Source organism: Falco peregrinus, chromosome Z (genome assembly GCF_023634155.1).
Source record: "Falco peregrinus isolate bFalPer1 chromosome Z, bFalPer1.pri, whole genome shotgun sequence".
NCBI classification, from domain to species: Eukaryota; Metazoa; Chordata; class Aves; order Falconiformes; family Falconidae; genus Falco; species Falco peregrinus.
The window spans coordinates 12,487,960-12,512,732 of NC_073739.1; the positions used below are offsets into that span (position 1 = coordinate 12,487,960).

Here is a 24,773-nt window from a genome sequence, read left to right on the forward strand (position 1 = left end):
GGAAGGTGGGGACATTCAACATTATGGTATTTCTCTTCCCAAGTAACCGCTACACGTGATGGAGCCCTGCTTCCCTGAGGATGGCTGAACACCTGCCAGTCCATGGGAAGTGGCAAATTAATTCCTTGTTTTGTTTTTCTTATATGAGTGGCTTTTGCTTTACCTATGAAAGACTCTATATCAATCTGTGAGTTTTCTCCCTTTTACTCTTCCAGTTCTCTTCCCCATCCCGCTGTGGTGGGAGTGAGCGAGTGACTGTGTGGGGCTTAGTTACTGGCTGGGGTTAAACCATGACAACTTCCAAGGCATGATGTGGAGCAACTGACCAAGGGGGTAGAGAGCTAGTTAAAGCCATTAGGAAAACAGGTTTTGTTTCACATGTGTAACAGAGTTCCTCACATAAGAAAGTGGAATCATACTGTCTTTTTCTTCATCTGCCTGTCTTCATAAATGCACCTGCATGGCACTTGGGTACCATGATGTTGCAAAGTGAAAGTATTTCTGATTTTTTGGTGCTAGGGATGTGGTCTGTTTGCTCTTTGCATTCCTGCTTTGCCTTAGTATGCAAGAGGTGTGAGACCAGCACTTCTCAGACCCAGAAGCACATCTCCCTGCCAGGGGGCAAGTTGACCAAGCTGAAGTCTGGCTGGCTGCATCCATGGTCAGGTCCTTTGCTGATAGCAGCAGCTGTGAAGGAAGCTGGAAGCAAAGACATGCACCTCCTTTCCCAGGGGAGATGCTTTGGGGCTGAGCTGTACTGGTGGCCCCCACCACACTGCGTCACAGCTGCAGTGAGAGACATCTCTGCCCAGTCTTGTACCTCCCTGATGCCGATTCTGACTGAGACCTCTGCCTCTGATGCCAACCTGACCCACACTTACCGCTCTGCATCCTGGCACCTGCTAGTGAGGTCCCTGCTCGCACCTGCACCTCTATGGCACCCTGCTCCCTGTTCACCCTGCTTTGCAGGGAGGCTGGCCCTCAGTGCTCTGCAACTCCTCTTCCACACCTGATCCAGAGGTTTGATTTCTGTCCACACCAGCTCCCAGAGCCTCGTGGAAGTTTGTCCCTATGGGGGCAACCTGGTGACCCCTCAGCATCTTGCGACTTTTACCAGGTCTCTATGACATGCTGTTGTGGTGTAACCCCAGCTAGAAACTAAACCCCACACAGCCACTCGCTCACTCCCGGCCAGTGGGATGAGGAATAGAATCGGAAGGGTAAAAGTGAAAGTAAAAATGTAAAAGTAAAAGCAGAAAGTAAAACAAACTCATGAGTTGAGATAAAGACACCTTAACAGGCAAAGCAAAAGCTCTGCACACGAGCACAGCAGAACAAGGAATTCATTCACCGCTTCCCATTGGCAGGCAGGGGCTCAGCCAGCTCCAGGAAAGCCGGGCTTCGAGCACTGCTCAGCAGTAATAAAAACATCTGAATTTTCAACACTGTTTCAAGCACAAGTCCAAAACATAGCGCTGTACTACCTCTTATAGAGAAAATTACCTCAACCAAAACCAGCACGCAAGCTGTCCACCTCACTGTTAGATGCCTGCATAAATGGTGACAAAGGTTTGTACATAACCTCAAAACTTTTAGAGGGGGTGCCTCACCTGAGCTGAGGTGCTGGTCTTATCTATTGCCTCCATACAGGTCTGCATCTCACCAAAGGTGGGCTGTGAGGCTGCTGGCCCCCTCCCCACACAAGCACCTGCCCCAGCAGGGGTAGCAACCGGGGACATCTTCTGCCGAGGAGAAGGGGTGTAAAAAGCTGGTGCTACAGTACGCTGGTGCTTGTGTTTGATGCCAGGGGCTGGCAACTCTCAGGCCCCTGAAGGTGACTGGTCCCCAGAAGAGCTGCTGAGGGCTTAGTTTTGGCTTACGGGCTGCTCAGCCAGAGCTTAATTTGCTCTTCACGATGTGCCAGATAGGGAATCCCTGTGAGGGGCAGACACTGGCACCAGCCTTACCCCCCGGGCCAAGGGTGTGCGGATATTAAATTGCCATTCTTGGGATGACCTCCTGCCTCTGTGCAATAGTCACAAGAGCTAGTGGAGATAGAGCTCCCCTTGTCCTCTTCCTCAGCTTTCCCACTCTGTTGTCTCAGTTTGTTCATCTCCCTGTCCTCTTCTCCTTTCTCATTAGCACCTGCATGACACAGATCCATATGGCCTTAACAGAATATCATTAACCTGCAGCACTACAGAAGGCTGATGCTTTCTGAAAAACATGCCACTGTTTTTTACCTTCTCTGAACTACAGGCGCCTCGGTCCAAGCCAAGGAGGTCTGACCCACTACTATGTGCTGGTTTCGGCTGCAGCCTCCCTGCCCAAGTCCTGTCTTCCAGAGCTTCAGAAGTGGATGGACTCCAGGTTGTGTCTGTTCAGACTGTGGCCCTGTCCCAGATTTTTAACAATACCATGTCTAAAAAGGGTAGGAGGAAACATGTTTTCAGATATGCATATGCAAATGAGTATGCCAGGAAATTTAAAGAAGAGTATGGGGTTTTGTTCTGTTTCTGTATTTCAAATACCCTTCTTCCCCCACCCTCATCTCTTTTTTCTCCTTCTGCTTTCACAAGTGCTGCAAGAAGTGAGATCACTTGCATTGTGACGCTTACGAATTTGATGTGGTACAACATGAACATGCCTGTGCTCCCTGCCCAGTGTATTGTAAGTTTGTCTTTTTCACATGGCTTTTTTAAGCAAGAGTCTGATAATAGTTTGCATCATAAATAAAAAGGGACTCAATCTAAGTTGCATTTTCCTCATTTAACAGCTGGATAAGCAAATATTTACTGCATTTACTTCACGTGGTTTCTTTTCTGCTCAGTGATAATGATATCCTTTTATGTAGTACGTTGGCATATAATTTTTTTGGGGGGTAGATTTTTTGAAGGGCAATTGCAAACATTTTCAGCATTTAACCAGCCATTGTGCTAGCAGCCAGTTAAATCACATCCATTGTAGGCACTGAAGGTCCAGCACTTGCAATGGGAAGCACATGGGGCTTCGAAGCTATGGGTAAATTGCATTGTTGTGAATGTCAAAAGAAGTTATTTTGCCTAAGAGTTAAAAAAAGTCTAGCACTGTGGGATCCAGCTGGACACCTAACTTTCCAAACTCCAGGAATTCTAAAATTAAAATTTGAAATGAAATAACAATCAGACTTTGAAACCTTCCCAAGTCCCCATGTTTCAGCATGAAAGGCCACCTTAAGTCCTCAAACATTTAAGGCTGAAAGCATGTGGATTGTACTGATATGCCTGAAAAAATATTTTTTTGCAGCAGTTTTTCACTTGGGTGTTCAAACTCTGAAGCAGAAGAACATAAGGCATAGAACTAGATTTGGGCATTTGATATTCCTCAGTGAGAGTCGCTTACATAACTTAAATGTATATGATTAACAGAGGTCATGCTTTGCAGTATCAGTCTGACTCTGAGAACTCACCACAGCTGCAGAGCATGCTGGCTCCCAAAACCAGGCTGTTCCAAACTTGCTGTTTAGATGTCTAAAGTATATTTCCTTTTTTTAATAGATAGATAGATAGATAGATAGATAGATAGATAGATAGATAGATAGATAATTAATTGGGCAGCTGGCACATTTCCGCTGCTTACTTGGAAATATCCTGTGCTGATAGAGAACTGCAGTTGGAATGGGACCTCATAATTTATTGTGATTTATATCTGTCATGGCCTAACTGTTCACAGATGGGTAAGAGAAGGGTTTCTTTTTTTCTTTCTCCAGATGCAATGTAATGAGGTGACATACCCAAAATCTGCATTTCCACTGCACACAAGAAGCAGGAGGATAGCCCTGAAAGCCCTGCTGTGCACAGAGCTCAGCTGTCGTGGAAGCAAGACAGAATGCAAGTGACCACACACCTTTGTTTTTTCCTCTCCCTTGTGGTTTCTGCTGGACCTGGCACATCCTGTTTGTAAGGATTTATTACAGTAGAGTGTCACTTCAGTCTCCGTTGACGGGTGTTTCTGTCACTTCAATCTCTGTTTACAGGTATTTCACAGTTGTTGGTTGCTTTTTTTTCCCCATAAGATAGCCAAGACATAAGGACAGATAATTTTAGGATGACTCTGGCTAAGGCTTCTAGTCAAATCATTGTGCCGTTTGTATTTCTGTACAAATTTCCAGGTAAATTCTTCAGTGCACAGTTCTGCTCTTGTCTCAGGATCTTACCGCAGCTCCTTCAGTCCTAGGGATGGGATGATGGGATGCTTTTTCTGACTTCACCCCACCAGGGAAAGCATGGGTATTTCATCAGTGTTCAGGTGTGCCATGCAGCCCCCATTCTAATGTCCTGTGTTTCTGCATTTAGGGCTGTGTGCTCTGAACACATTGCATTCAAGCACCTGTTGCTGCCCTGGATCACACAAAGTTATGCCTTGTAAGCTTTCAAATTCCCTCCCAAAGGGTACTGTAGAAAGCCTTGTAAGTACTGTCCTGCTAGCATCCCTCTCCAAGAAGGATGGAGTCATTGCTGGTTTTATTCCTCTCCTTTTGAGGCATTAGGCAGTTAGTGTGTGTGTGTAGACTGGAAACGGAGATATTGTCACCTAAAAGGATAATTTGCATGCGTGAAAAGTTCTATATGCCTTTTTTTTTCTTTTTTTTTTTTTTTTTTTTAAACCTATTAGTGAGTGTGGGAGGTTTTCACTGCTGTCCTTGCCTATCTTTGAAAGCATATGATTTAATTTCCCTGCCTTGTCAGGATAGTTGCTCTTGGTTTTTTTCTCCTTGCCTTCCTGCTTTTGTAAATGGCTGCTGCTCCCAGTGTGGATTGTGTCTACTTTATACAACTCCTGCTTTCTTGCAACTCAAAACTGCCTTCAGTCTTGAGCAGAGCACAACCAAAAGCAAAGCACATCACAGCCACAGAGCAATATTGTCTCATAGAGCAGCTTTGAAATAACAACCTTGGTTTCTCACTTTGCTTAGCATCTTCTGTTTCAGACCCTTTTGACCCAGTTTTTCCAGGGCTTGAGAACTCATTGCATGCTTTACTTGGTGTCTGCTATGTGGCTCACTCTGTTCAGTGATTTCCGCTTGACCTTTCCAGTTTATCTTGCTTCTCTGCCATCAGCCACCCAAAGGGCAGGTGTTGAATATGTTTAAGGCAGCAGGTTGCTAATGCTGACACTGTTCAGCCATTGCATGTGCATCCCTGCAGCAGTGTGAGGAATGATGGGGGGATCTACAACTTACTGGTAGAAGGCAGCTGGTCTCAGAACCTGAAGGCTTTGCATAGGAGAGCCTGTGCCAGGGAACATTAAGTAAATTACTCCATGTCCAGAAATAAAACTCTGCAGATGCTATCATGCTGAAAGGTATTTGTATCTTCCTTTCCAGTTGTTATCCAGAGAACTCCTCAAGGCCGGCTTGTAATTTTGCAAAATTTTGGTCCCCTCTGCATGCTGTACACATCTTGTCTTTTAGATTATGGCGCTGTTTTAGACTGTATATGCCCTTTCCACCCAGGAGACCAAACCTGTGTGGTTTTGCTTAGAGAATAATAATTTTAAAGTTAACAATTCTATTTTTAAATCCATTTACCCTTTTCCCCCAGTAACATACTTATTTTTAAAGGTAAAATAGCTTACTAGATTCTAGGGACCTGGCAGCTTAAAGAAGAAGTTATGGGAGCTAAACCTTTGCTTTCCAAGTTGCTGACTCAATTCCCATTGACATGTGAGCGATGTTACCATCTGACAGCTGCCTGAAGCTAACATCAGAATGAGATGGTGGTTCAAGTCCAGTCCTTGAGGCTGAAGGGAAACTGAAGGAAAGCAAAAATAATAAGCCCCTCTAATTTCTCCTGAAGGTTGAGACCCTGTGGGCACCCTTGGCTAAGTGCCAAGAACAGAGAGGGAAGATGCACACATGGTATTCTCTGCCTGGAAAGACTCCTTGTCTCAGTGAGCAAACTCACCCTGTCATTCCACAGGCCAAGATGTGACTCATGCTCCAAGGTGCTTCTCAGCAGCGATGACCTGACTACCCAAATGGTAATTTTAAATTGTGTTGGGTGCTGGCTGCTTTCTGTTATCTGAGAGAGGTGTACCTGGTGGCTCAATTTTCTTTGAAGAGACTAATGTTTAAAGAAGTCTGTAATTTCTGCAAAATGTGTGCATATATACTTTGGAATTATTGAAATTCCTTACATCTTCCAAGTGTAACACACTTCAAGGCTTTACAAGAATAGGGAAACAAAATTTGACCTCTTAGGTGAATCATCTCCTGTGTTTGCAGAGGCACTACCAGATTTGTAGATTGATACAGTGCTAACATGGTACTGTTACAAGCCCACATATGTTGCCTTCAGAGCTTGCCTGTAGTCAGAATATTGCTGATTTCATATCTTGATTTCAAGTCACTAAAAGGCAGCATAGGCCCTCTAGGAGATGGAAAGACTGGAATGGGCAACACAAGGAAAATAATTGGCGATGCCTGAGCTCCAGGAAACAGAAGGTCCCCTGGGAAAATGTCTTTTCAATAACTTATACTTCAGCTGCCTGCTGATAACCCCAGGGCCAGGATGAGACATTAGATTAAGCCCATCAGGTGTGCTGGATGGCACAACCTGGCTGATTTAATGAGTTGCTTCAATAGGACTTATAACTGATGTGAATTAATGTCTTCACTGCATGACTGGATCTCATTGTTAGAAGTCAGACTGCCTGGTCTGGCAGATGGTGCAGCCTGGAAGATCAGCTCAGCAAGCAAGGCCATTGAAAAGCGCCTTCTCTTAGGCAGAGATATGATTATACCTGCTGCTTAAATACTAATCTATTCATTCTTTAATTCCTGAAGGTGTTAGGGGATGCTGCCCAGTCTTAAGAGACAAAAAAAAAAAAAAAAAAAAAAAAAAAAAATCAGTTTGTTACAGCGTTGGTCTCCTCCAGGTCAAAAAACAGTAGAAAAACCCACCTCACATGGAGTTTGCCTATCTCCTCACTCCTGTGTCCTCACAAGTTTTATTTAGAGATACACAATTCACATGCCAGCTGTCCCTTGTGAATGGTTAGTGCCAAATACAACTCACCCTAGATAAGCACTCCTGATATTTCCTTCTTATGCTAGCTCTGTCCTCACACAGGAAAAGCCAAACATGGCACCTCTTGTGTGCACAGGAGGATTTGGGAGTGGAGGGATCTGCAGTCTGTGTTGGGAAGGAGAGGTGTGAGATAAGACGAAGAAGTTAAGGACATACCTTTCTGTTCAGCTTACAGTTCTACTACATCAGCAGACCCTGATGAAAGGCTAAGAAAAGCAAGGGGGTTGATTTTTGCACTGTCAGCTCAGACTTCAGGAAACTGAACATATTTTATATAAAACATGCCTGTGTAGGTACTTAAGCATGCTGGAATATGTTGGGCTTGGTTAGTTAGAAAATAATACCTTCCTGAATCTTTGTTACCTTCTTTATCGTTATAAAGTGATTGAGGGGTTTGTCTTTGAACAGTGAAGCTCACCTGATGATTTTGCAGCATTTACACAGCTTTGTTGCAGGTTGTCTCTTTTCAAGGTCAATAGGAGGATGAAAAGATCATTGACAGATGCAGAATTCTTAGGGTGAGGCAGGAGGAGCAAGTCAAGAAGGCAAACTAGAGGGCTAAGTTGCTAATTATACTTCATATGTCAAATGTTACCAAAACCAAAAGGCATTAGACGTGAACAGGAAGAGTGTCCATACTCTCACACCACGCACAGGTTAAATTCTGCGTTGGCTTCTTCCTCTTCACATGCTCTGTTTAATAAATGACATCATTTAAGGATAATTAATTTAGTTTCATGCATCTTGGAAGCCAAGGAAAGAAGAGCTGCAAACAGATGAGATGCTCAGCAGAAACTCACTTTCTATTTCTGGTTTTGAAATTGTCCCATCCCAGAAATACCTCTTTGCCTTAAATTTCTTCTGAAAAACTCATTAATTCTGATCATTTTTTTTGGTAAAATCTTTTGTTTCAGAAGACATAAAACCTCCACACTGAGTCTGTGCAAAGAGAAGTCCATGATCTTTGCCTGTTGCAATATAACCCTCTTGCTTTGCAAGCTTCTGTACATGCAATGCTGGGCAGTTTCAGGGAGAAAAAGTGCAGGTGCTGTCCCAAACTCAGACAGTGGTTAATGCATATTTTCCCACCCCTGCTTAAACTGAAGTCACTGATAGATTTTGGAGTTAACATTGCTCTGGTGTAGCAAGATCGCCTTATAGCTCTTGCCCTTGGATGTCTGTGCTCTCATGCAGGTCTAAATGATTTATGCCTGACTCCCATTTTTCAGGCACTCCCAAGAAATTAGAGAAGAAAGCAATAATTCATTGAGGTGCCAGCCATAAGCCAGCTGAGGTTGGCCCATGAGTGAAAACGAAGACACCATATCATTCAGCAAAAATTAGATGGCCTGGGATGGTGGCTAATTTAACTAATTAACCTAGCTGGCTAATTTAAACTAGATATTTAACTCTTGGGTGTGTTAATGTGATAAGACACATTGCCTGTCTTTGTTCTCATAGCTTGGCCTCATCAGCTTCACACCACAGTAACTGAGCTTATCCACAGAGTTGTGAGAGGAGAATGAGGTCTTTAAATAGTTGAAGATTTGTAAACGTGGAGTGTAAAATAGGTACTATCTTGTGGCTTTTAATTGCTGTGTTAGTTCTGTATGCTGCTTGAATGCTTCATTCAAGGCTTCTAATAACAGTGAAAGACATCATCACCTCTGTTAAGTGAGGCTAAATATGAGGCTGCTACACTGTAGAGTAAGATTTTGTGGCCTTTGTCCTTCTTATTGGATTTTCAGAACTTATGCTTTACGATTTTGAAAAGAATATTGTGTGAACTTAGCAAAAACCTGACTTCAATTTGAGTTTTAAAATTTAAATTTGTGGCAAGTTTTGCTTAAACTTCTAAATGTAGCACAGTAAGGAGGTTTTTTCTAATTCTTTTCAAAGGCATGACTTTGTGTGTGCTGAGCTGGTCGTGTCAGGAAAGACAGTCAAACTTTAGCTGGTGGAGGTGGCCTCATTTTCTCAGGGGCAAGTTGTTTCAGAAGCCTCTACTGATGCACTTTGTCCCCTGGCAGGCACTGGGAGATGTGCCTGATTTAAAGCTGACAGTTCTCTACATTCATATGCATATCATCAGTCTTACTCTTTCTTCATTTGGGCCTTTTGCTCAACACTAACAGGGAAAGAATAATTTCTTTTAGTGAAAAATATGATTGTGAAAATGTAAATTATCAGCTGGCTGCAGGCATAGCTTGTCTTCTAAAACTAATTGTAACTCACTTTTATTAAGCACTTAACATTGTCCATTTAATTCAGTACTGAAGCTTTATACAGGTTACTAAAGCATCACTTAGTGTCATTATCTGACTTCAACAGCAAAATTCAACATAGGTGAGCTATGTTTAACTCAAACAAACAAATAAAAGAACATATGCTTATTAAGCAATAATAAAGGATTCCTACTAAGCTATTTCTGAAATTGCTTCCCAAGCTATGAGTATGCATTCTTCAAATGAATATTGGGTACTCTTTTCCCAGAGGGAGCTGGTTAGTAATTGTTATCAATATTAATGTGGCTGAGAGAGATATGTTGGCCAATGACAGATTGTAGCATGAGCAAAGTCGTTTTGAGGTGTAGTTATGTATCTTCCTGTTGGGTAAAGACTTCTGTCTATCTGAATTTATCTAAAGAAAAATTGGCAGAGCAATCAATATACTTATTCACAGACGAACTGTGAGTGAATCTTGCACAGAAAACACCATAAGAAGTTTATATCAGTCTACTGATATCTGTTAAGAATTTGTGGTTTTCTGAGCTTTTACTATTTTGAGAAAATTGAAAATTATATTTATTATACATACATTCAAATGAAGAGTTAGTGATCTGACATACAACACTCTATAAAGCATATGAAAAAATATATTTTTACATAACCTTTGTGCTACTACATGTTAATATACCTTGGTATATCTGGAAAAGTAATTAAATAGTTGTTTCTGAATTCTCCACTCTGCTAACATTTGGAGTAAAACCTTTCTTTTTATCACCATGCATATTATTTTTTTTCCTTTTTTTTTCTTCCCCCCCCCCCTTTTTTTTTTTTTTTTTTTTTGCTAGAAGGAAGATTTAATGGACCATTCAGAAAGAAACAATCTCTGCAAGGAAAGATGCAAATCAATCATCTGTGAGCAGCTGATGGTCCCGCACAGTCACTTGTGCTGGGCAGCCTACGGGGGATGGAAGAATACCTCTCCCTGCCAACCTGCTTCATCTTGGGGAAGGCAGTTTGCCATTGCCTGTCAGGTATAGTTATCTCCCCTCCTATCCTATCCCTCAGACCGGGATTGTCCCTCTGTCCACCTTGCTCTCCAGCATGCTCCAGGCTCGGAGTGAAAGGCAAGGAAAATGTTAGAGGAGAAGACTCACTGGGGGCAGAAAGAGCACCTGGAGAGACCAGAGAGTGACAGAAATGTCAGTGGCTGTAATAAACACAGACTATCAATAATTCACAGACAACTTAAAAGCAATGCAGAAAAAATATTTGCAAAAGGTGAAATTTGCTCCTTTCTCTGTGAGTTCAGGTGAGCTAGCAGCTGTTATCAAAGAAGCTCTTGAGGAAAAGGAAAAATCTGTCAGTGGGTTTGAGAAAACAGTTAGGATGATCCTGGGACAGCAGCGTGACTCTGCTGCTACAGACTGCTGGTTCAGGAGCAAAACCTACATAAACTGTGATAAACTGATCCTGCTCCACTTCTGTTGGCGGCATGGCATGATTACGAGCATTTGTCTCCTGGACATACATAATGCAAAGAGCTTTTCTGCAGAAAGAGGCAGATGACTGCAGATTTTGAGGGAACAAATTTATTTCTTTGCTCTTCCAGTTTATTGCCATGGTAGCCATCAAATAACTATTGCCTCAGGTTTTAAAACATCACTCATTGCCTTTCAATTTGGGCAGTCCACTGTGACACTACAGGATTTTTTTCTGTTAATCTCTACATCCCTCTGCTGTCATCCATTTGTAGCACAGCGTTCCCATCACAGCTGTGGCTGTTTTAGCAGACTTTCAGAAGGCTTTAGTAAAAAGTGTATGTTAGCTGTTTTTTCAAAGGCTCTTTAAAACCCTATGTGGCCTGGAAAGATGCTCTGGCATGGGACCGTCAGGAAGACTGCAGTCAGTTGCTAGCTCTCAGCCTGCTTGTGAGCACAGCCAGCTTTCTTATGAGCTCTTCTCTCCTCACCTTCTACTCAGGCAAGCAGTCAAAACTGTATTCCCCTTCACTTTTTGCAGCAATTCTACATCAGACTGTAAACTCCATGGGATGTATGCTGTTCTTCACACTCCCACAAAAATCTGGGCATCTCAGTCTTACAATTATGTATGCCACCAACACAACAGTGCTGACAGACCTCCCTGAAGTTGTTACTTGCTGCTGTGCTTTGGATCAAATGCTTAATGATCTACACTTATTTGACGAGGGCTTTATTATTAAGATGGCACCTTTATCACTAGACCAAATTCCTTGGTTCTCCACTGAAGCAAACCCCTCCTGGTTTTAGTCAGTAAAATCTATAGGCTGTGGCTGGATGCTACATGTCTGAAACAAAGCGTAACTTCTAATAGGTGCCGTCTATTGGCACAGAAATGGAAACAAGGACTGGAATGTTAACATGGCTTAGTTTAGTTCTGTGGAGGAGAAATACCCAAACAGCTTCTCTATGGAAAATAGTGCTCAGCATTACAAACGTAGGGGTTGTTGAAATGAAGTCATGGACTTTCTTCTTTTAATCAGTGATGGGATGGTAATGGACGAATTCAGCTGCAAATTTCACACAATATGTGGTCCTCAAGCCTTTGGAATACAGATACTGAGCAAGCAGAGACCAGCTGAACCCTGTGGGCCATCAGGACCTGGGGGCCCACTGCTACCTGCAGTGCAGTGCACTAGGTGTGACCCCTTCTGGGAGGTACAGTACTTGGGTACATCTCGTCCCTGTGGTCTGATCCTGCAAACAGGGTATGGTATGGGAATTTAAGATAAGTGATTAGAGGGTACCACCAAATGATACAGAAATACTGATTAATAAACAGCAGCCCTGCAAGGATTTTAGTCAGGAGCTTGTTTGGGAGCTTGTTTGATGCTAGGCTGAATTAATTGGTTTTATATCCAGATTCTGGAAGTTCAGCGTGTGCTTTTGTATGTGAATAGTTCCCTCGAAGTCACTGGGAACAACTGTCAAGGTTGTAGCAAGCTCCTTCTCTGCCATGATCTGAAGCCTACTGCAGATGTTTACACAAAGCACTATTTTTTAATTTGCATGCTTTCATTGACTTTGATAGGATTATTTGCCCAAAATCATGATGAGTTGTTTGTGTGGATCGGGATTTAATCTCCTAGGGGAAGTTTCCTTTTCAATTCCTTTCCCTTTTCCTGCACTACAGGTTTCTCCTTCTTGCATTAGGCATTTCTACCTGCTACAAAATACGTTGTCCACCCACAGGTACATCTGAAAAATGACAACAGAGAAGACAGAGTGTGTTATGCTGTGTTTGAGAGCCTCTGTAGAAATGTGGAGTGACAGCAAAATGACTACATCTGATGAAAAAACATAAGGTATGGTTATCAAGCTGCATAGCTAGCAAATTATTTCAATAGTTTGAGTTTAAATCTTTTGTCCTTTTGGGCTCTATTGCTGGCACTAAGCTTTTGGCTTATGATAAAAAATATATATTTAGTTTTAATTACAGTTCATCACTTCATTATTTTATTAATTTTTATTACTTTTCTACTTGAATCAGCACAAGGATAGAGTCAAATTGGAAGAGAGGACTAGGAAGATAATGCTATCAAAACACTATTATGTTGGGTAAAAATATATTGTCATTGACTGTAATCAACAGCAACCAAAGGGTAAAGTAAATGCTGTCCCTATCTGCTGGCAATGTTGCACTCTAGCTGCTATAATTTCAAAATAATCCTCACATGAGTGAAGAATTCCTTCTGCGTTTCCTTGGAGTGACTCTTTTCCTCCTGTTCTTCAGTGTGATATGTGACATGGAAGAAAGAACTAAAGGTACTTTCTGCATATGTTTTTCCATCTTACCAAGTCCAGAAATCACTTTTAGAGCAATCCTGTATAGTCACAAAGCTGTACCAGTTAAAAGATTATTGTGACATTTTTATTAGAAATGGCTGCAGCAACAACTTGCCAAACGAACCGTTAACAGCAAACCATGCTCACTGAACCACAATAAAATTCATTAAAGGCTGCTTGGGGCAACATATGGTCTTTGAAGGTCTTTATCTTTTTAACCATTTGTCTCTTCCAGTATCTGTGGCAGAGCCCTCCACCTCTCTGTTAATCTCATTTGAATGTAAAATGCCATTTCAAAAACTGCAACTTCCTTTTAGTGACAAGCTCATTTGGTGGTATGTCACTGTTAAGTTGTATGATCTACTGACATGGAAACATGAATTAGGTGAGGGAAAAACATCTTTGTACTATTAAGGAAAATGATGTGTTCTTTCCGCTTTGGGAGCTCTGCTTGAGTCTGGCTGTTGCTTTCCCCCATGAGCTCCAAGTACCTCTTTTGTGGTGGTTGTTCTTGAGGCTGAAATTTCAAAGATGCTAAAAAATTTTTTCTTCAGGTGACAAAAAAGGAGGTCCAAAACTGATTCCTGCAAATGGAGGACCCACAGTTAGAGGCCACTGTGCAAAATACAAGCAGTAGCTCGTCTGTACCTTAGAGCCTGTGTCACTGCTGCCTTCTAGCTTTTGCAAAGGTTTTGTATGCTTTGCTTCACTTTAGTTGCTAACATTCGTGTGTTACACAGCTTTGTCAAGCTTCCAATGGTGAGTCAAGGTCCTGTAGCATTACTTTATGTTCAAATACATGTGTTCTTTTCCACAGAAATGTTTGAAGTGGTCACAGCATGGGATAGGTCATGTGTGTCATGGCACATGGCTGCAGTGAACAGTATAGGAGGCCCAAAGTGGCAATCAGCAAGAAAGCTCCCAGCCTGCATTTGCAGATAGGGAACTGAAACTCATCTGTCCAAACTCTCATGGGATTTTTGGCAGCACCACAACCGAGACAAACTGGTCCCAGGTTTGTTCAGTGTTGCTAATCACAAAGCACAGGTAATGTCCTTGGACAGGGTCCTCTGACACGTGACCCTCCTTTGGGATCAGTGGTGTCCTCTGCTTTCCTGCGTCTCTTACCCTTATGCTTCTCTGTCTCTTACCATGCATACATCTTTTTTCTCTTTCACCACGGAATTTGTAGCTTTTGCTTCTTGGTCTCTGGTAACCTGGGAACTACTTGTAGTTTGAAGTACTGTCTTTAGGTTTATATGTATGTCTGGTCACCTTTGGGATTTTAAAGATTGTTAGGTTTCCATTTACCATGAACTTGCATGTATTTACAAAAAATTGTATTTATACAGCTTTTAGGTTACAGGTGGTAGTGTATAAATAATAGAGAGGATAATGAAGGCATATAATTATTATTAAGCAGGCAGAGGGCTCTATTAAACTCTAGTTTGAACTTGCATAATTCCTCCATTTTCAAACAATATGTAATGCAGGAGTGAAACAATTATTTTCCAGCTTCCTTGCTGGTGTAATTTGCGAGAAATTTATTATCGTCAGTACGTTAAAGTGATTTAAAGCTGAATTTAGCCCACAGTTGCCTGTGTAATGATTTTGTTTCTGTTTTTGACTGTTTTCAATAGACTTCATTAAACAACTCAGCTACAACATTAACTATCCATACATATTCTTATCAACCTTATAATTAACATGTATCCATGGGTACAGCCTCATAACGGTGAGACAAGGTCGTATTTGAAGGAGAATCTTTTGTATCTGTTAAAGCAGCTGTTAGTGTGGCTGCATACTTGGCTGAATCAACTAATCATTTCATTTAACAAGTCCTCTTAGCATTGCTAATCAAAAGTGTGCTGATCACAATTTTTCCAAACAGCCCCCTGAAACCAAAAAAAACCAAACAAAACACTTCAAGACTAATAAACCAGTCTTGCTCTGATAAATCATCTATGCTTTACTAAAAAGGATTAAAAAGAAAGAAAAAAAAAGATCTGAGGGGAATTTCATCAGCATTATGAATATATTCCTTTAGCCGTCTCCAGTGATCTCATCTGAATGGTTAATGCTGCCTAAACATAGTTATTTGCTGTACCATTTTGAATGTATCAGGAAACACATGATTTCTGCTCAGCGCTGCATCTTCGTGGGTAAGGAAAGGATGAGGGATGCTGAGCACTGGGTCCAAGCCTTTCTCAGGACATCCCAGAAGCAAGCTGAGGAGATTTGCATGTGCTTCTTGACTTACATGAACAAGCACATGAGCACAAGCTGAACAGAGATTTTGAAAGGGAGGGGGAGATGAAACTTTAACATAGGTGGTAACACTCTAAGTGAGCAGCTTCAGAGACAACTTCTTCAGAGAGGGGTAGCTCAGTGTATTAAGAAATGAGACAACTGGCATCAAAATTGCATAGGAAGTAAATTTTTAATACTGCTGGTGGTGATATGCTGGACTTATATTCTCTTTATTTCTAATGACTAGGTATCTACTAGAGATCATCTTAAATTACTCTCAATCCATGTCTCAGGAGCTTGATCACGGACAATGAACCTTATATCCTTGTCTTCAAGACAATGCTTAACTTCTAGGCAGAGGAATCAGAGTGAAGATTTACTCCAATGTGGGAATCTGAGCTGAATTTAAACCTCAAGTTTCTGGTCTTCCTGTCATTACATAGAACTGTGTATGTTTTATGATGATTTTAGTGGCACAACACAGAGACTTTTGTTGCTGAAGTGGCAGTTTCAAAACCTTAGGATAGACGTAATTCTAATTCTTGCTTTCCTGAACGAGCTGCTGTTATTGGGCAAGTAGCAGAGGCAAGCACCTTTCGGTGATCTGCAGAGACAGAAGCTGCAAGCTGTGTCCTCCCCGCTAAACTTGAAGGAGGTATTTCCCAACCTCTGGTGGGGCTTTGATCCCACTCCCATGTTACCTGAGAGAAAAAAGTTGCTTCTTGCTGCTGTTGTCATCCTGACATGGCTTCAGTCAAATGTAAGGATGTGGGGCTGAGAATGTTACTTAGACCCTTGAGACTGACTCTGGCAAGGTGCCGTAAGAGCAGCACGGGTGAGAGAAGAGGGAGAACAGTCACGGCAGAGCAGAGAAGAAAAAGCTTTTCAGATTGTAAGTTCTCTTAGTATCTGCAGAAACATCCCACGATTTTCTGTTAGTTAAGGACCATGCCATAAAAAGAGGAAGTTTGCTTTCTGCCTCCTTGCTGTCACTGTGCAAGGTCCTAGCCAGCAGCATTTTCGGGCATTTAATCTCTGTTGTGAGCAGCCGTAGGCTCTTTTGTGGGGACCAGAGACAACGGGCGGGTCCCGGTCCTCGAGGGGCTGTTAAAGAAGGCCCGCAGAACACGCAGAGCAGCAGTTAACCCAAGGGAGGAGAAATTCAGCCGATGCTGCGGTTTCCCCGCAGCCCTGCGCGGCTGCAGCCTGCGGTGCTGGCAAGCGGGATGGGAGCGATGCTGGGGGAGCATTTTGCCATCTCGTGGCAGCTCGCAGGTAAACCAGCCTGATGGTTGCCGTGATGGCAAAGGCAGGCCACCCGTCGCAAACACTGGCTACACAGGAGAAATAAAGCCAGGATGGGCGATTTCAGTCGCGGTGGCTGCAAAACGACACTTGGAAGGTTTGCAGCGTAGCGGAGCAACCCAAACTCCTGCAGTGACCGATACCTGCCCACGTGCAGCTCCAGGTGCATGCCAGTGGTGGCACCTGACCGAAGGCAGGGAAGCTAACTGTCATGTCAGAGACTGTTTCTAGCATGGCCGGCCAGCCCCGTGCCTGTCACTCCTGCTCTAGGCGCTATGCCGCTGGAGGTGCTCAGCTGGCCAGGGAAGGAGAAACCTGGCAACTGTTTGAGCACCATGGTGAGGGCAACAGTGCACGTAAGGTGAGCTCTTATTGTGTGGACAGCGAAGGATGATCTGGCCACTCAACTTTGGCTCAGAGAAAAATGGAGAGGTGGAGAGCCGCTCTGTTAGCACAGAAACCTTTGTAGGGGCGCTGCTGCCATATGTGACAACTTTCATGTATTTGTGGGGTGATGCCAATGTTCCCCCCACCCCCAGGAATCCAAGTCTGAGCCTTCTGCTGACCTCCTTCCCCAGAGGAGCTGTTGCTGCCCTGCCTAAGAGGGCATCATCCCTGATGTCAGGGTGAGCCAGAGAGGGGCTGGGGGTTGCCCCCTCCATAGACTGTGGGTCCCACTGTCAATGGCTTGGGCACTGCTGGTATTGTGGCTGCTGCTCAGGAGGACATGAGACCAAGGCCCCTTGACTCTCTCATTCCCACAAAGCTGCTGGTGAGGAAGCGCCCTGATGCTGGCCAAGGCACCTCAGAGGACTCAATGGCCCAGGAAGCAGGGCCAGGCCTCCCATGGGAAGGCTTTTCTCTGCCTTCAAGAGGTCTGTGGGTGGGATGGGGTGCTGCTGGTCTGTGTAGGCTGTGGGAGCCACAAGACTTCTGGTATTCTCAGCTGTGTAGAAAACCAGCACCTCAAAACAGACCCATATAACTTTCAGCTGCTTCTTTCAGCTCATAAATGAAAATCCCCCTACGAAAAGCCTGGGGCACCTTTGATCTTCCCATTTTGGTAACTCAGAGAGTTTCAGATATGGACTCTTCTAGTGTCTCCAAGGGCTCTCCACCTTGCCTAAGAGCTGACACATGCACACTGCACTTACCAAGTCAACTGAGTAGGAAGGACTATTAGGGATACAGATCCTTCTTACCTTCGTGCCAGTGATAGGAGTGTGTAAGGGTCTTAATGCCAGCAAAGGGTGCAGGTGACAGTGAGGGTCTCAGCTCCAGCTGCTGGGACAGGACCGGTATGTATACCCCAGGTGCAGCTACTGGGGAAACCAGGATGAGTAAGGTGAGTGAGTCTTGGCACCAGCATGCTAAGGACTGCAGGTCACAGCCCACATGCCTGGTGCTGCCTGCTGGGGATCCAAAGCAGTTGCATCTCCCCCAGCCACCAAGGGGAAGTGCTGGGAGTAAGGGTGTTAACAAACTTCAAGGTGGTCTAGCTGCCAAGTAGGAGTCCCTGGGTCCAGGCAGGGTATCAGGCACAGGCCTGTGCTGGTATTTGGTGAGATCTGTGGGTGTGGAGTGCCCGTTGGCTAAATGTGTCAGTGAACATGTGTGTTTTGCTTGTGAGCAGAAAGCTGGACCAGCTGTTGTGTAGGACTAAGAGGGCTCAGGATATGGGGCAGGGTTATCAGCTGGACAGAAGGGCTGTGCTGGTACTCAGGGGATCTGTGAACCCAAGTGTGCTTTCACTACTGAACTTCAATCCTTATTGGCTGTAGAGGAGAAAAGGGACATGGCTGGCTGCACTCACGTTTTATGCAAATTGTGGTGGTACTACATAGATGTGCTACAGAACGCAGCACCTTGTCTGTGACAGTCTGCAGAGCTGGCCACATGTCTTTTTTTTTTTTTTTTTTTTTTTTGCGCATATGGGTATGTGTCTCTTGCAAATATGCGCTAGTACAGATCAGTAAGGAGAGCTTTTTTTCCTAGTAACTGTTTATGCTTTATTTGCTTTCCTAAAAGCTACTTATCATTTGTTCGCCAAACTGACCACAGGGCTACTCCAGCCTTCTGATGGATTCCTCCGTACCCTCGGAGCCAATGCCAAGCTCCTTCCTGGTGGTGACTCACGGGCTCCGCCATAGCCTAGGGCAGCCCCCGGGCCAGGAGCTCGCTCTCCAGCTGCCGCTGGGCAGCGACCCGTGCCCCGTAGACGAGGAAGCCCCAGGAAAGGAGCACCACAGCAGCCAGCACCTGCGGAACAAAGTGCATTGCGCATTGGCGGCGGCGGCAGCAGGTCTGCAGCCCGTTATCCCCCAGGTCCTGGTGCCCGCTGCCCTCACCCGGAGGTACACCCAGCCCAGCTCCCCCCTTCCCCCAGGGAGCAAACCCGCCCTCCGCCAGCCCCCCTGGCCGCGCTCCCGGCCCCGGCACGCACCAGGCGGCAGAGCGGACGCGGGTCCCGCCGCTCCGGTGGAGCCATGCCAGCCTCGCCCCCTCCTCGGCCGCCGCTCCGCAGCGCCGCCGCCCGCCGGTAAGATGTCGCCACAGCGAGCGGAAGTGACGCCATAAAGCAGCGCCCGCGTTCCGCTCCCGGCAGGCAGCGCGGCGGCCCGGCGCTGCCCCGCTGCTGGTGGCGGGGGGCAACCGTTCCCCTGGCAACGCCGCTTCCGCCGCCGCGGATGGCAGAACCGTTACGGCGCCTGGTGGAGGGCGCCCGCCGCCGCCGCCGCCGCCCGCCCGGGGAGGAGCGGCGGGAGCCCGCGGGCTCCGGGCGTTGCCGGACGCGGCGCAGGCTGAGGGCGGACGCGGCCCCAGCCCGTGCGGGGATCGAGGGCCCGGTAGCGGTGAGTGCGGCCGTGGGGCCGGGGCGGCGCAGGGCCCTCCCGGGGGCGAGCTGGCGGCTGCCGGGCCGGCGGCCCGGGGCGCGGCGCAGGGGAGCGGGGCGGGGAGGCGTCCCGCAGCGTGGGGCAGGTGGTGCCGCACCGGGGCGGCGTGTGGCCCGTCCCCGCCGTGGGTGCGTGCGTGCCCTTGTGGCGTCCCGCGTTTGGGCTTGTGATGGCCGCCGCGGCCGGCCGCGTCCCCGCGCTTGTGCCCCGCGTCCGTGCGTGTCCGCTTGCCAGCCTGACAGGCTTCGTGCCCGGTGTCCCGCAGGTGGCTACGACCTGCGTCTGGGCCTGCTGGGAGGTGGGGTGATGAGTTCTGAAGTAGCACGGTAACTTGTTTACACCGAATTATAATGTCTAACGGTAACGGTGGTACCTAAAATAACTTTAAGATAGATGGATTTATTACTAACCACGCCTGACAGCCTGACTAGACACAAAGGCAGCGTGTACCTGAGGATGAATGTAGGAATGACACCTGGTGGCTCCTGCTTCAGTCATAAAACCAAACAATAATTTAGGCTGGAAGACATCCCTGGGGGTTCTCTAGTCCAGCAAGCCAAGTGTGGTCCAGCATGAGTGCGCAGCAAAACAGGGGCAGCGGGTGCAGGAACGGGACAGGTCCAGCAGAACTTGGAAACTGGTAGTTTAGTTCAAGTGCAGTTACTTGTTTTTACTTTGGTTCCTAAAGGACAGAATTAACAGTTCTCTTATTTTTCATATGTGAAAACTGGTCTCTTTTGGAAGTATGTTTTGGAGGGTACCATGTTAATTATAAACTACTGACCACATCAAAGCAGTTATTTATGAGTGGGGATGAAGAGAGAGTCCTGCCTGTTGTTACCTTCGTATGCGCCAGTGTGATTCAAGCTCTGTTTAAAACTTGCAACACTGAAGAACTAGATCTCAGTGTGAAGAGAAGCCAAGCAAGGTAGTTAGGTCGTGCTGCCTCTTTGTTTGGTGTTCTGTCAGTGCTGATGCTGGGTTTTGCAACCAGAAAGGTGACTGTTCTGGGTTTCAGTGTCTTGTCTGAGACTAGAATAGTCTTTTGTCTCTTTCTTCTGTAGAACATGACTTCAGCAGATAAGGATTTTTCAGAAGAGAGCGGCTTTTCACCAAAAGCCAGCACCAGCAAGCTGCCAACAGATGCGTCTCCTGACTCTAAATGCCCCATCTGCTTGGATACATTTGACAATGTTGCATATTTAGATCGCTGCTTGCATAGGTTCTGTTTCCGCTGTGTCCAGGAGTGGTCAAAAAACAAAGCAGAGTGCCCCCTCTGCAAGCAACCCTTTTTTTCCATTTTCCATACAATTCGTGCTGAAGATGACTTTAAAGAGTACATACTCAGCCCTTCAGAAAATAACTCTTTTGCCAGCCCTGATGGCCAGAGATTTCGTTACCGTACCACCATGACAGGGGAACGCCGCACTGGCGGTTCTGCTTTCCGAAGGACACTGTCCCCTCCAGATAATGGGATATTGTTTGAAGGATTGTCAAGTGAACCAGTGCGGCAGAGAGATGGAGAGATTCAGCAGATGATAAGGAGGCTGGCCTCAAGGAGGCAGGCTAGTGCAGAGGGCAGATCTATGCGGCAGATTGAGGAGGAGGACATGATCAACTTCCGCAGAGCTCTGTACCGTACTGGTGTGCGTATTCGTAGTATTCAGGATGGTGGCCGCTATCGAGACATTTCAGCAGAGTTTTTCCGCCGCAACCCTGCTTGCCTTCACAGGCTGGTTCCTTGGTTGAAGCGAGAACTTACAGTCCTTTTTGGTGCCCATGGATCTTTGGTTAATATTGTACAGCACATTATCATGAGTAATGTGACTAGGTATGATCTGGAAAGTCAGGCCTTTGCTGACGACTTAAAGCCATTTTTGCTGAATCGGACTGAACACTTCTTACATGAATTCATCAGTTTTGCCCGTTGTCCTTTTAACTTAGAAGCATACGATCAACATGCCAATTATGACTGTCCTGCACCATCATATGATGAAGGAAGCCACTCAGACTCATCAATTATTACAATATCTCCAGATATGGCATATTCTCAAGGGCCAGATAATAATTTGTCTGCTGTGACTGGTCTTGGTCAGGCCCCCTGGGATGATGAAACTCCGGGGCCTTCCTATTCCATTTCAGAAGAGGTTCGTGCAACCATGGCTTCTCCTCTGGAGATGTCAGAAAGTTCTGATGGGGACTCTGCTACAAAGAATCGAGGAACCAAACTGCAAACTCAGTTACAAGCTAACGCTGACTCAAATAATAGTGACTCTTCCTCAGACAATTGTGTTATTGTTCGGTATGTTAAGCCATTAGCTGAGAGGACACCAGAAGTGGTCGAGCTGTCCTCGGACTCTGAGGAATCTATCAGGGAAGAGAAGAGGGAAGATGTGAAGAAACAGCAGCCAATCCAGTGTGGCAGCTGGAGTGATAGTGAACCAAGCAGGAGTTTCTCACCATGTTCCCCCACATATAAGGAGGGTATCGGTAGTGGCAGAAGCTGTTTATCTCCTGCAGTTGAGAAGACAGAGTCAAAAGATGTTGACAACAAATACAAGGTAAAAGATCTGTCTCCACAGAACTTAAGCTGGAGCCCCTCTCCAGGGAGTGACACAGTATGCTCCCCTTGGAATCACAGATGGTCCAGAAAGAGGAAGTCCAGGAGCCCACAATCGTGTTCACGGAACAATCGAGGTAGTCATGACCATCAGTCTAGGAGGGAGCGTCGTAGCAAAAGCCAATCTAAACGGAAACGATCAAGAAGCAGAGATAGTAGCAAACACAGGAGCAAAAGAAGCAGCAGGAGGTCAAGGGCTCATGACACCAGAATCTCTCTAAAAAGCCAGAGAGACTCCCTAAGTCGTGAGAGCACGCCATCCAGAGAAGCAAGCAGATCACGATCACGTAGCAAAGGCCACAGCAAAAGGAGATCAAGAAGCAGAGACAGTGATCGTTATTATGTAAGACACAATTATAAAAGTAGATACCAGTGGAGTTATGCTTTCTGTAGTCGAAAGACACTTGGTGATGGCTATGAGTCCTCCAGCAGGAGGAGGACTCAGTCTAATAACCTCTACTCAAGGCAATCTTCTAGTCCAGAATACAGGATACGATCATTTATTGAAAAGAGAGATCCACATACCCAGAGGGGACTCCATGAGAGACACTACTACTGTTATGAAAGATGCAGGTCAAGGAGTCGATCAAGCAACAGGTCAAGGACTCCTTCTGGAGGAACTGACAGAATGAAAAGTGAAAAGCCTGGTGGAAAAAGGAAGTACAAAACTCGCCACCTGGAGAATGCATTCGTGGAGAGCACAAGTCTAGAAAGAGAAAATGACCCTAAGAAAACTTTCTCAAAATTCAGTGACTGTTACAAAAATGAAGATAGCCTTTCAGACAATCGAGGAAGCAGCGAGACAAAGCATAAGAAAAAGAAAAAAAAGATGAGGAGTCCAAGTGTGGAGATAGTCTATGAAGGAAAAGCAACACACACAAGACATCTTAAAAAGAAAAAGAAAAAGCATAAGAAGAAACACCGAAAACATCACATGAGTAACACGGCACATTCTTCTCCAGTAGTGATTACAATTGATAGTGATAGTAGCAAGGAGCCAGAAAGTACTGAATGTGACAGCAGTGTTACCTGGACCGGCACAACTCAGATAAATGAGAGGGAAAACGAGTCTCCATCTTCTTTTCTGGGAAGGACAGGATGTGAAGATATTTACAGAGTTGGTGAGGGAACTGGAGGAGCAGCCAAAAAATGCAGTATTCCTACCAGAAGGGGAGGTTTAGATGGTGACATTAAAAATGCTGATGTTGAACTTCGAGACACAGTAGCTGATCAGAATCTTACGATAGTGGATACCAGCAGTAACACTCCTCACAGGGAAACTGTAACCAGCTACTTTCAAGAAGCACCAGCAGCACCTTCTGGTCAGCTGCCTTCCCCTAGGACTTCCTTCCTAGAGCGTCCAGAGAGACAACCATTGATACTAAGACTGCCAAAGAGACTTGTCAACAGATCCTCTTGGTTTGATTTTCCAAAAGAAAAAATGTAGCACACTTTCCATGGAACACTTCTTAAAATTGTGAAGTTGTTTTAATTTCTTTTTTAACCTTGAGAACAAAAATACCTGATGTCGTTCCTGTATTGTAGAATATGTCTGGGAAATGTGTAAAACTTACAAATCTGTATGCACTTTTAAGTCAAAGAAGATAGAATATGGATAGTACATTAGATAAGTCTTAAAGTTTCTAAGAAGAATATTTGCAAGTTTTAATTTCATAAAGCCATCCTGTATTCTTGTAGTAGGTAAAATATATCCACAGAGTATTTCAAAGTTTTGTTTAAAACAAACAACAAAAAAGGAGCCCAAACCAAAAGCTAGAAAGTGCATTTTATGGGGATTGCTTATCTTAGGAAAAGGTGTTTAGTTCATAAGAAATTATTTAGGCTGAATTCTGTTGTTATTTTAATCTATTTGGTTTAAGCTGATCTCTGGTGAAATCCAGCGATTTCTATAAAGATCTTCAAAAGGACTTCCAGTAATGTGAAAGTGTGCTATGTCAAAATCTGAATAAAGCAATAAGACTGTTTTCTAAATGAATTCGTAAGTGTGGACACTGTACCTTGTGGACTGTGTACTTTTCAAACAGAAAATTTATCTTTCAGTTTTGGGTGTCTTACCAGTACAGACCATTGTTGTTTGTGCTGTCAGGAGTACTCCCGGTTGAAAAGGACATCTGGAGGTAATCAGGTCCCAGCCTTCACTGAAAGCAGGAACAACTTTGCTCAGGTTACTGTGATCACTGAACTGACCTGTTCAGTTTTGAGTTTTCCCAAAGCTGGATGGCGTCTCTGTGCTACCTCTTCTAATGTTTGTGTATTCCCGGGGGAAACATTTCTTTTCCGAATGTCTTTCTGTTGTTGCAGTCTGTGTCTTCTACCTTGCATCCTATTGCTGTGCAGCTCTTGAGGGGCCTGTTTTCCTCTTCTGTATGGTGTACCACTAAATACTTGAAGACATTTGTTTTCTCTGTAGCTTTGTCAGTAGAACAGCTCCTCCTGACTTCCTTGCTTTAGACAACATTTACTCAGCTCAGCTCATACTAGATGTCCTGCTGCATGTATGTGCAAGGCACAGGGCTGAGGCAAGGTCTTGTTCTCCAGATCTGGGCCTTCGCTGCGTGCAC

General features: G+C 45.0%; 1 protein-coding gene and 1 long non-coding RNA gene across 2 annotated transcripts; one reads left to right on the top strand and one right to left on the bottom strand.

Moving 5' to 3' along the window:
• Positions 1-18,656: 18,656 nt before the first annotated feature.
• LOC129782771 (uncharacterized) lies at positions 18,657-19,245 on the bottom strand. Its single transcript, XR_008744873.1, has 2 exons — positions 19,121-19,245; positions 18,657-18,936 (listed from the first exon to the last, which is right to left on the bottom strand). It is a non-coding gene; the product is annotated as an uncharacterized LOC129782771 (long non-coding RNA).
• Positions 19,246-19,271: 26 nt separating this feature from the next.
• On the top strand, positions 19,272-24,187 carry TOPORS (TOP1 binding arginine/serine rich protein, E3 ubiquitin ligase). The gene is made up of 2 exons (XM_055791409.1): positions 19,272-19,529; positions 20,636-24,187. Exons 1-2 carry the CDS (start codon positions 19,365-19,367, stop codon positions 23,636-23,638), a joined length of 3,168 nt encoding a protein of 1,055 aa, XP_055647384.1. The 5' UTR covers positions 19,272-19,364; the 3' UTR covers positions 23,639-24,187.
• The last annotated feature ends 586 nt before the right edge of the window (positions 24,188-24,773 follow it).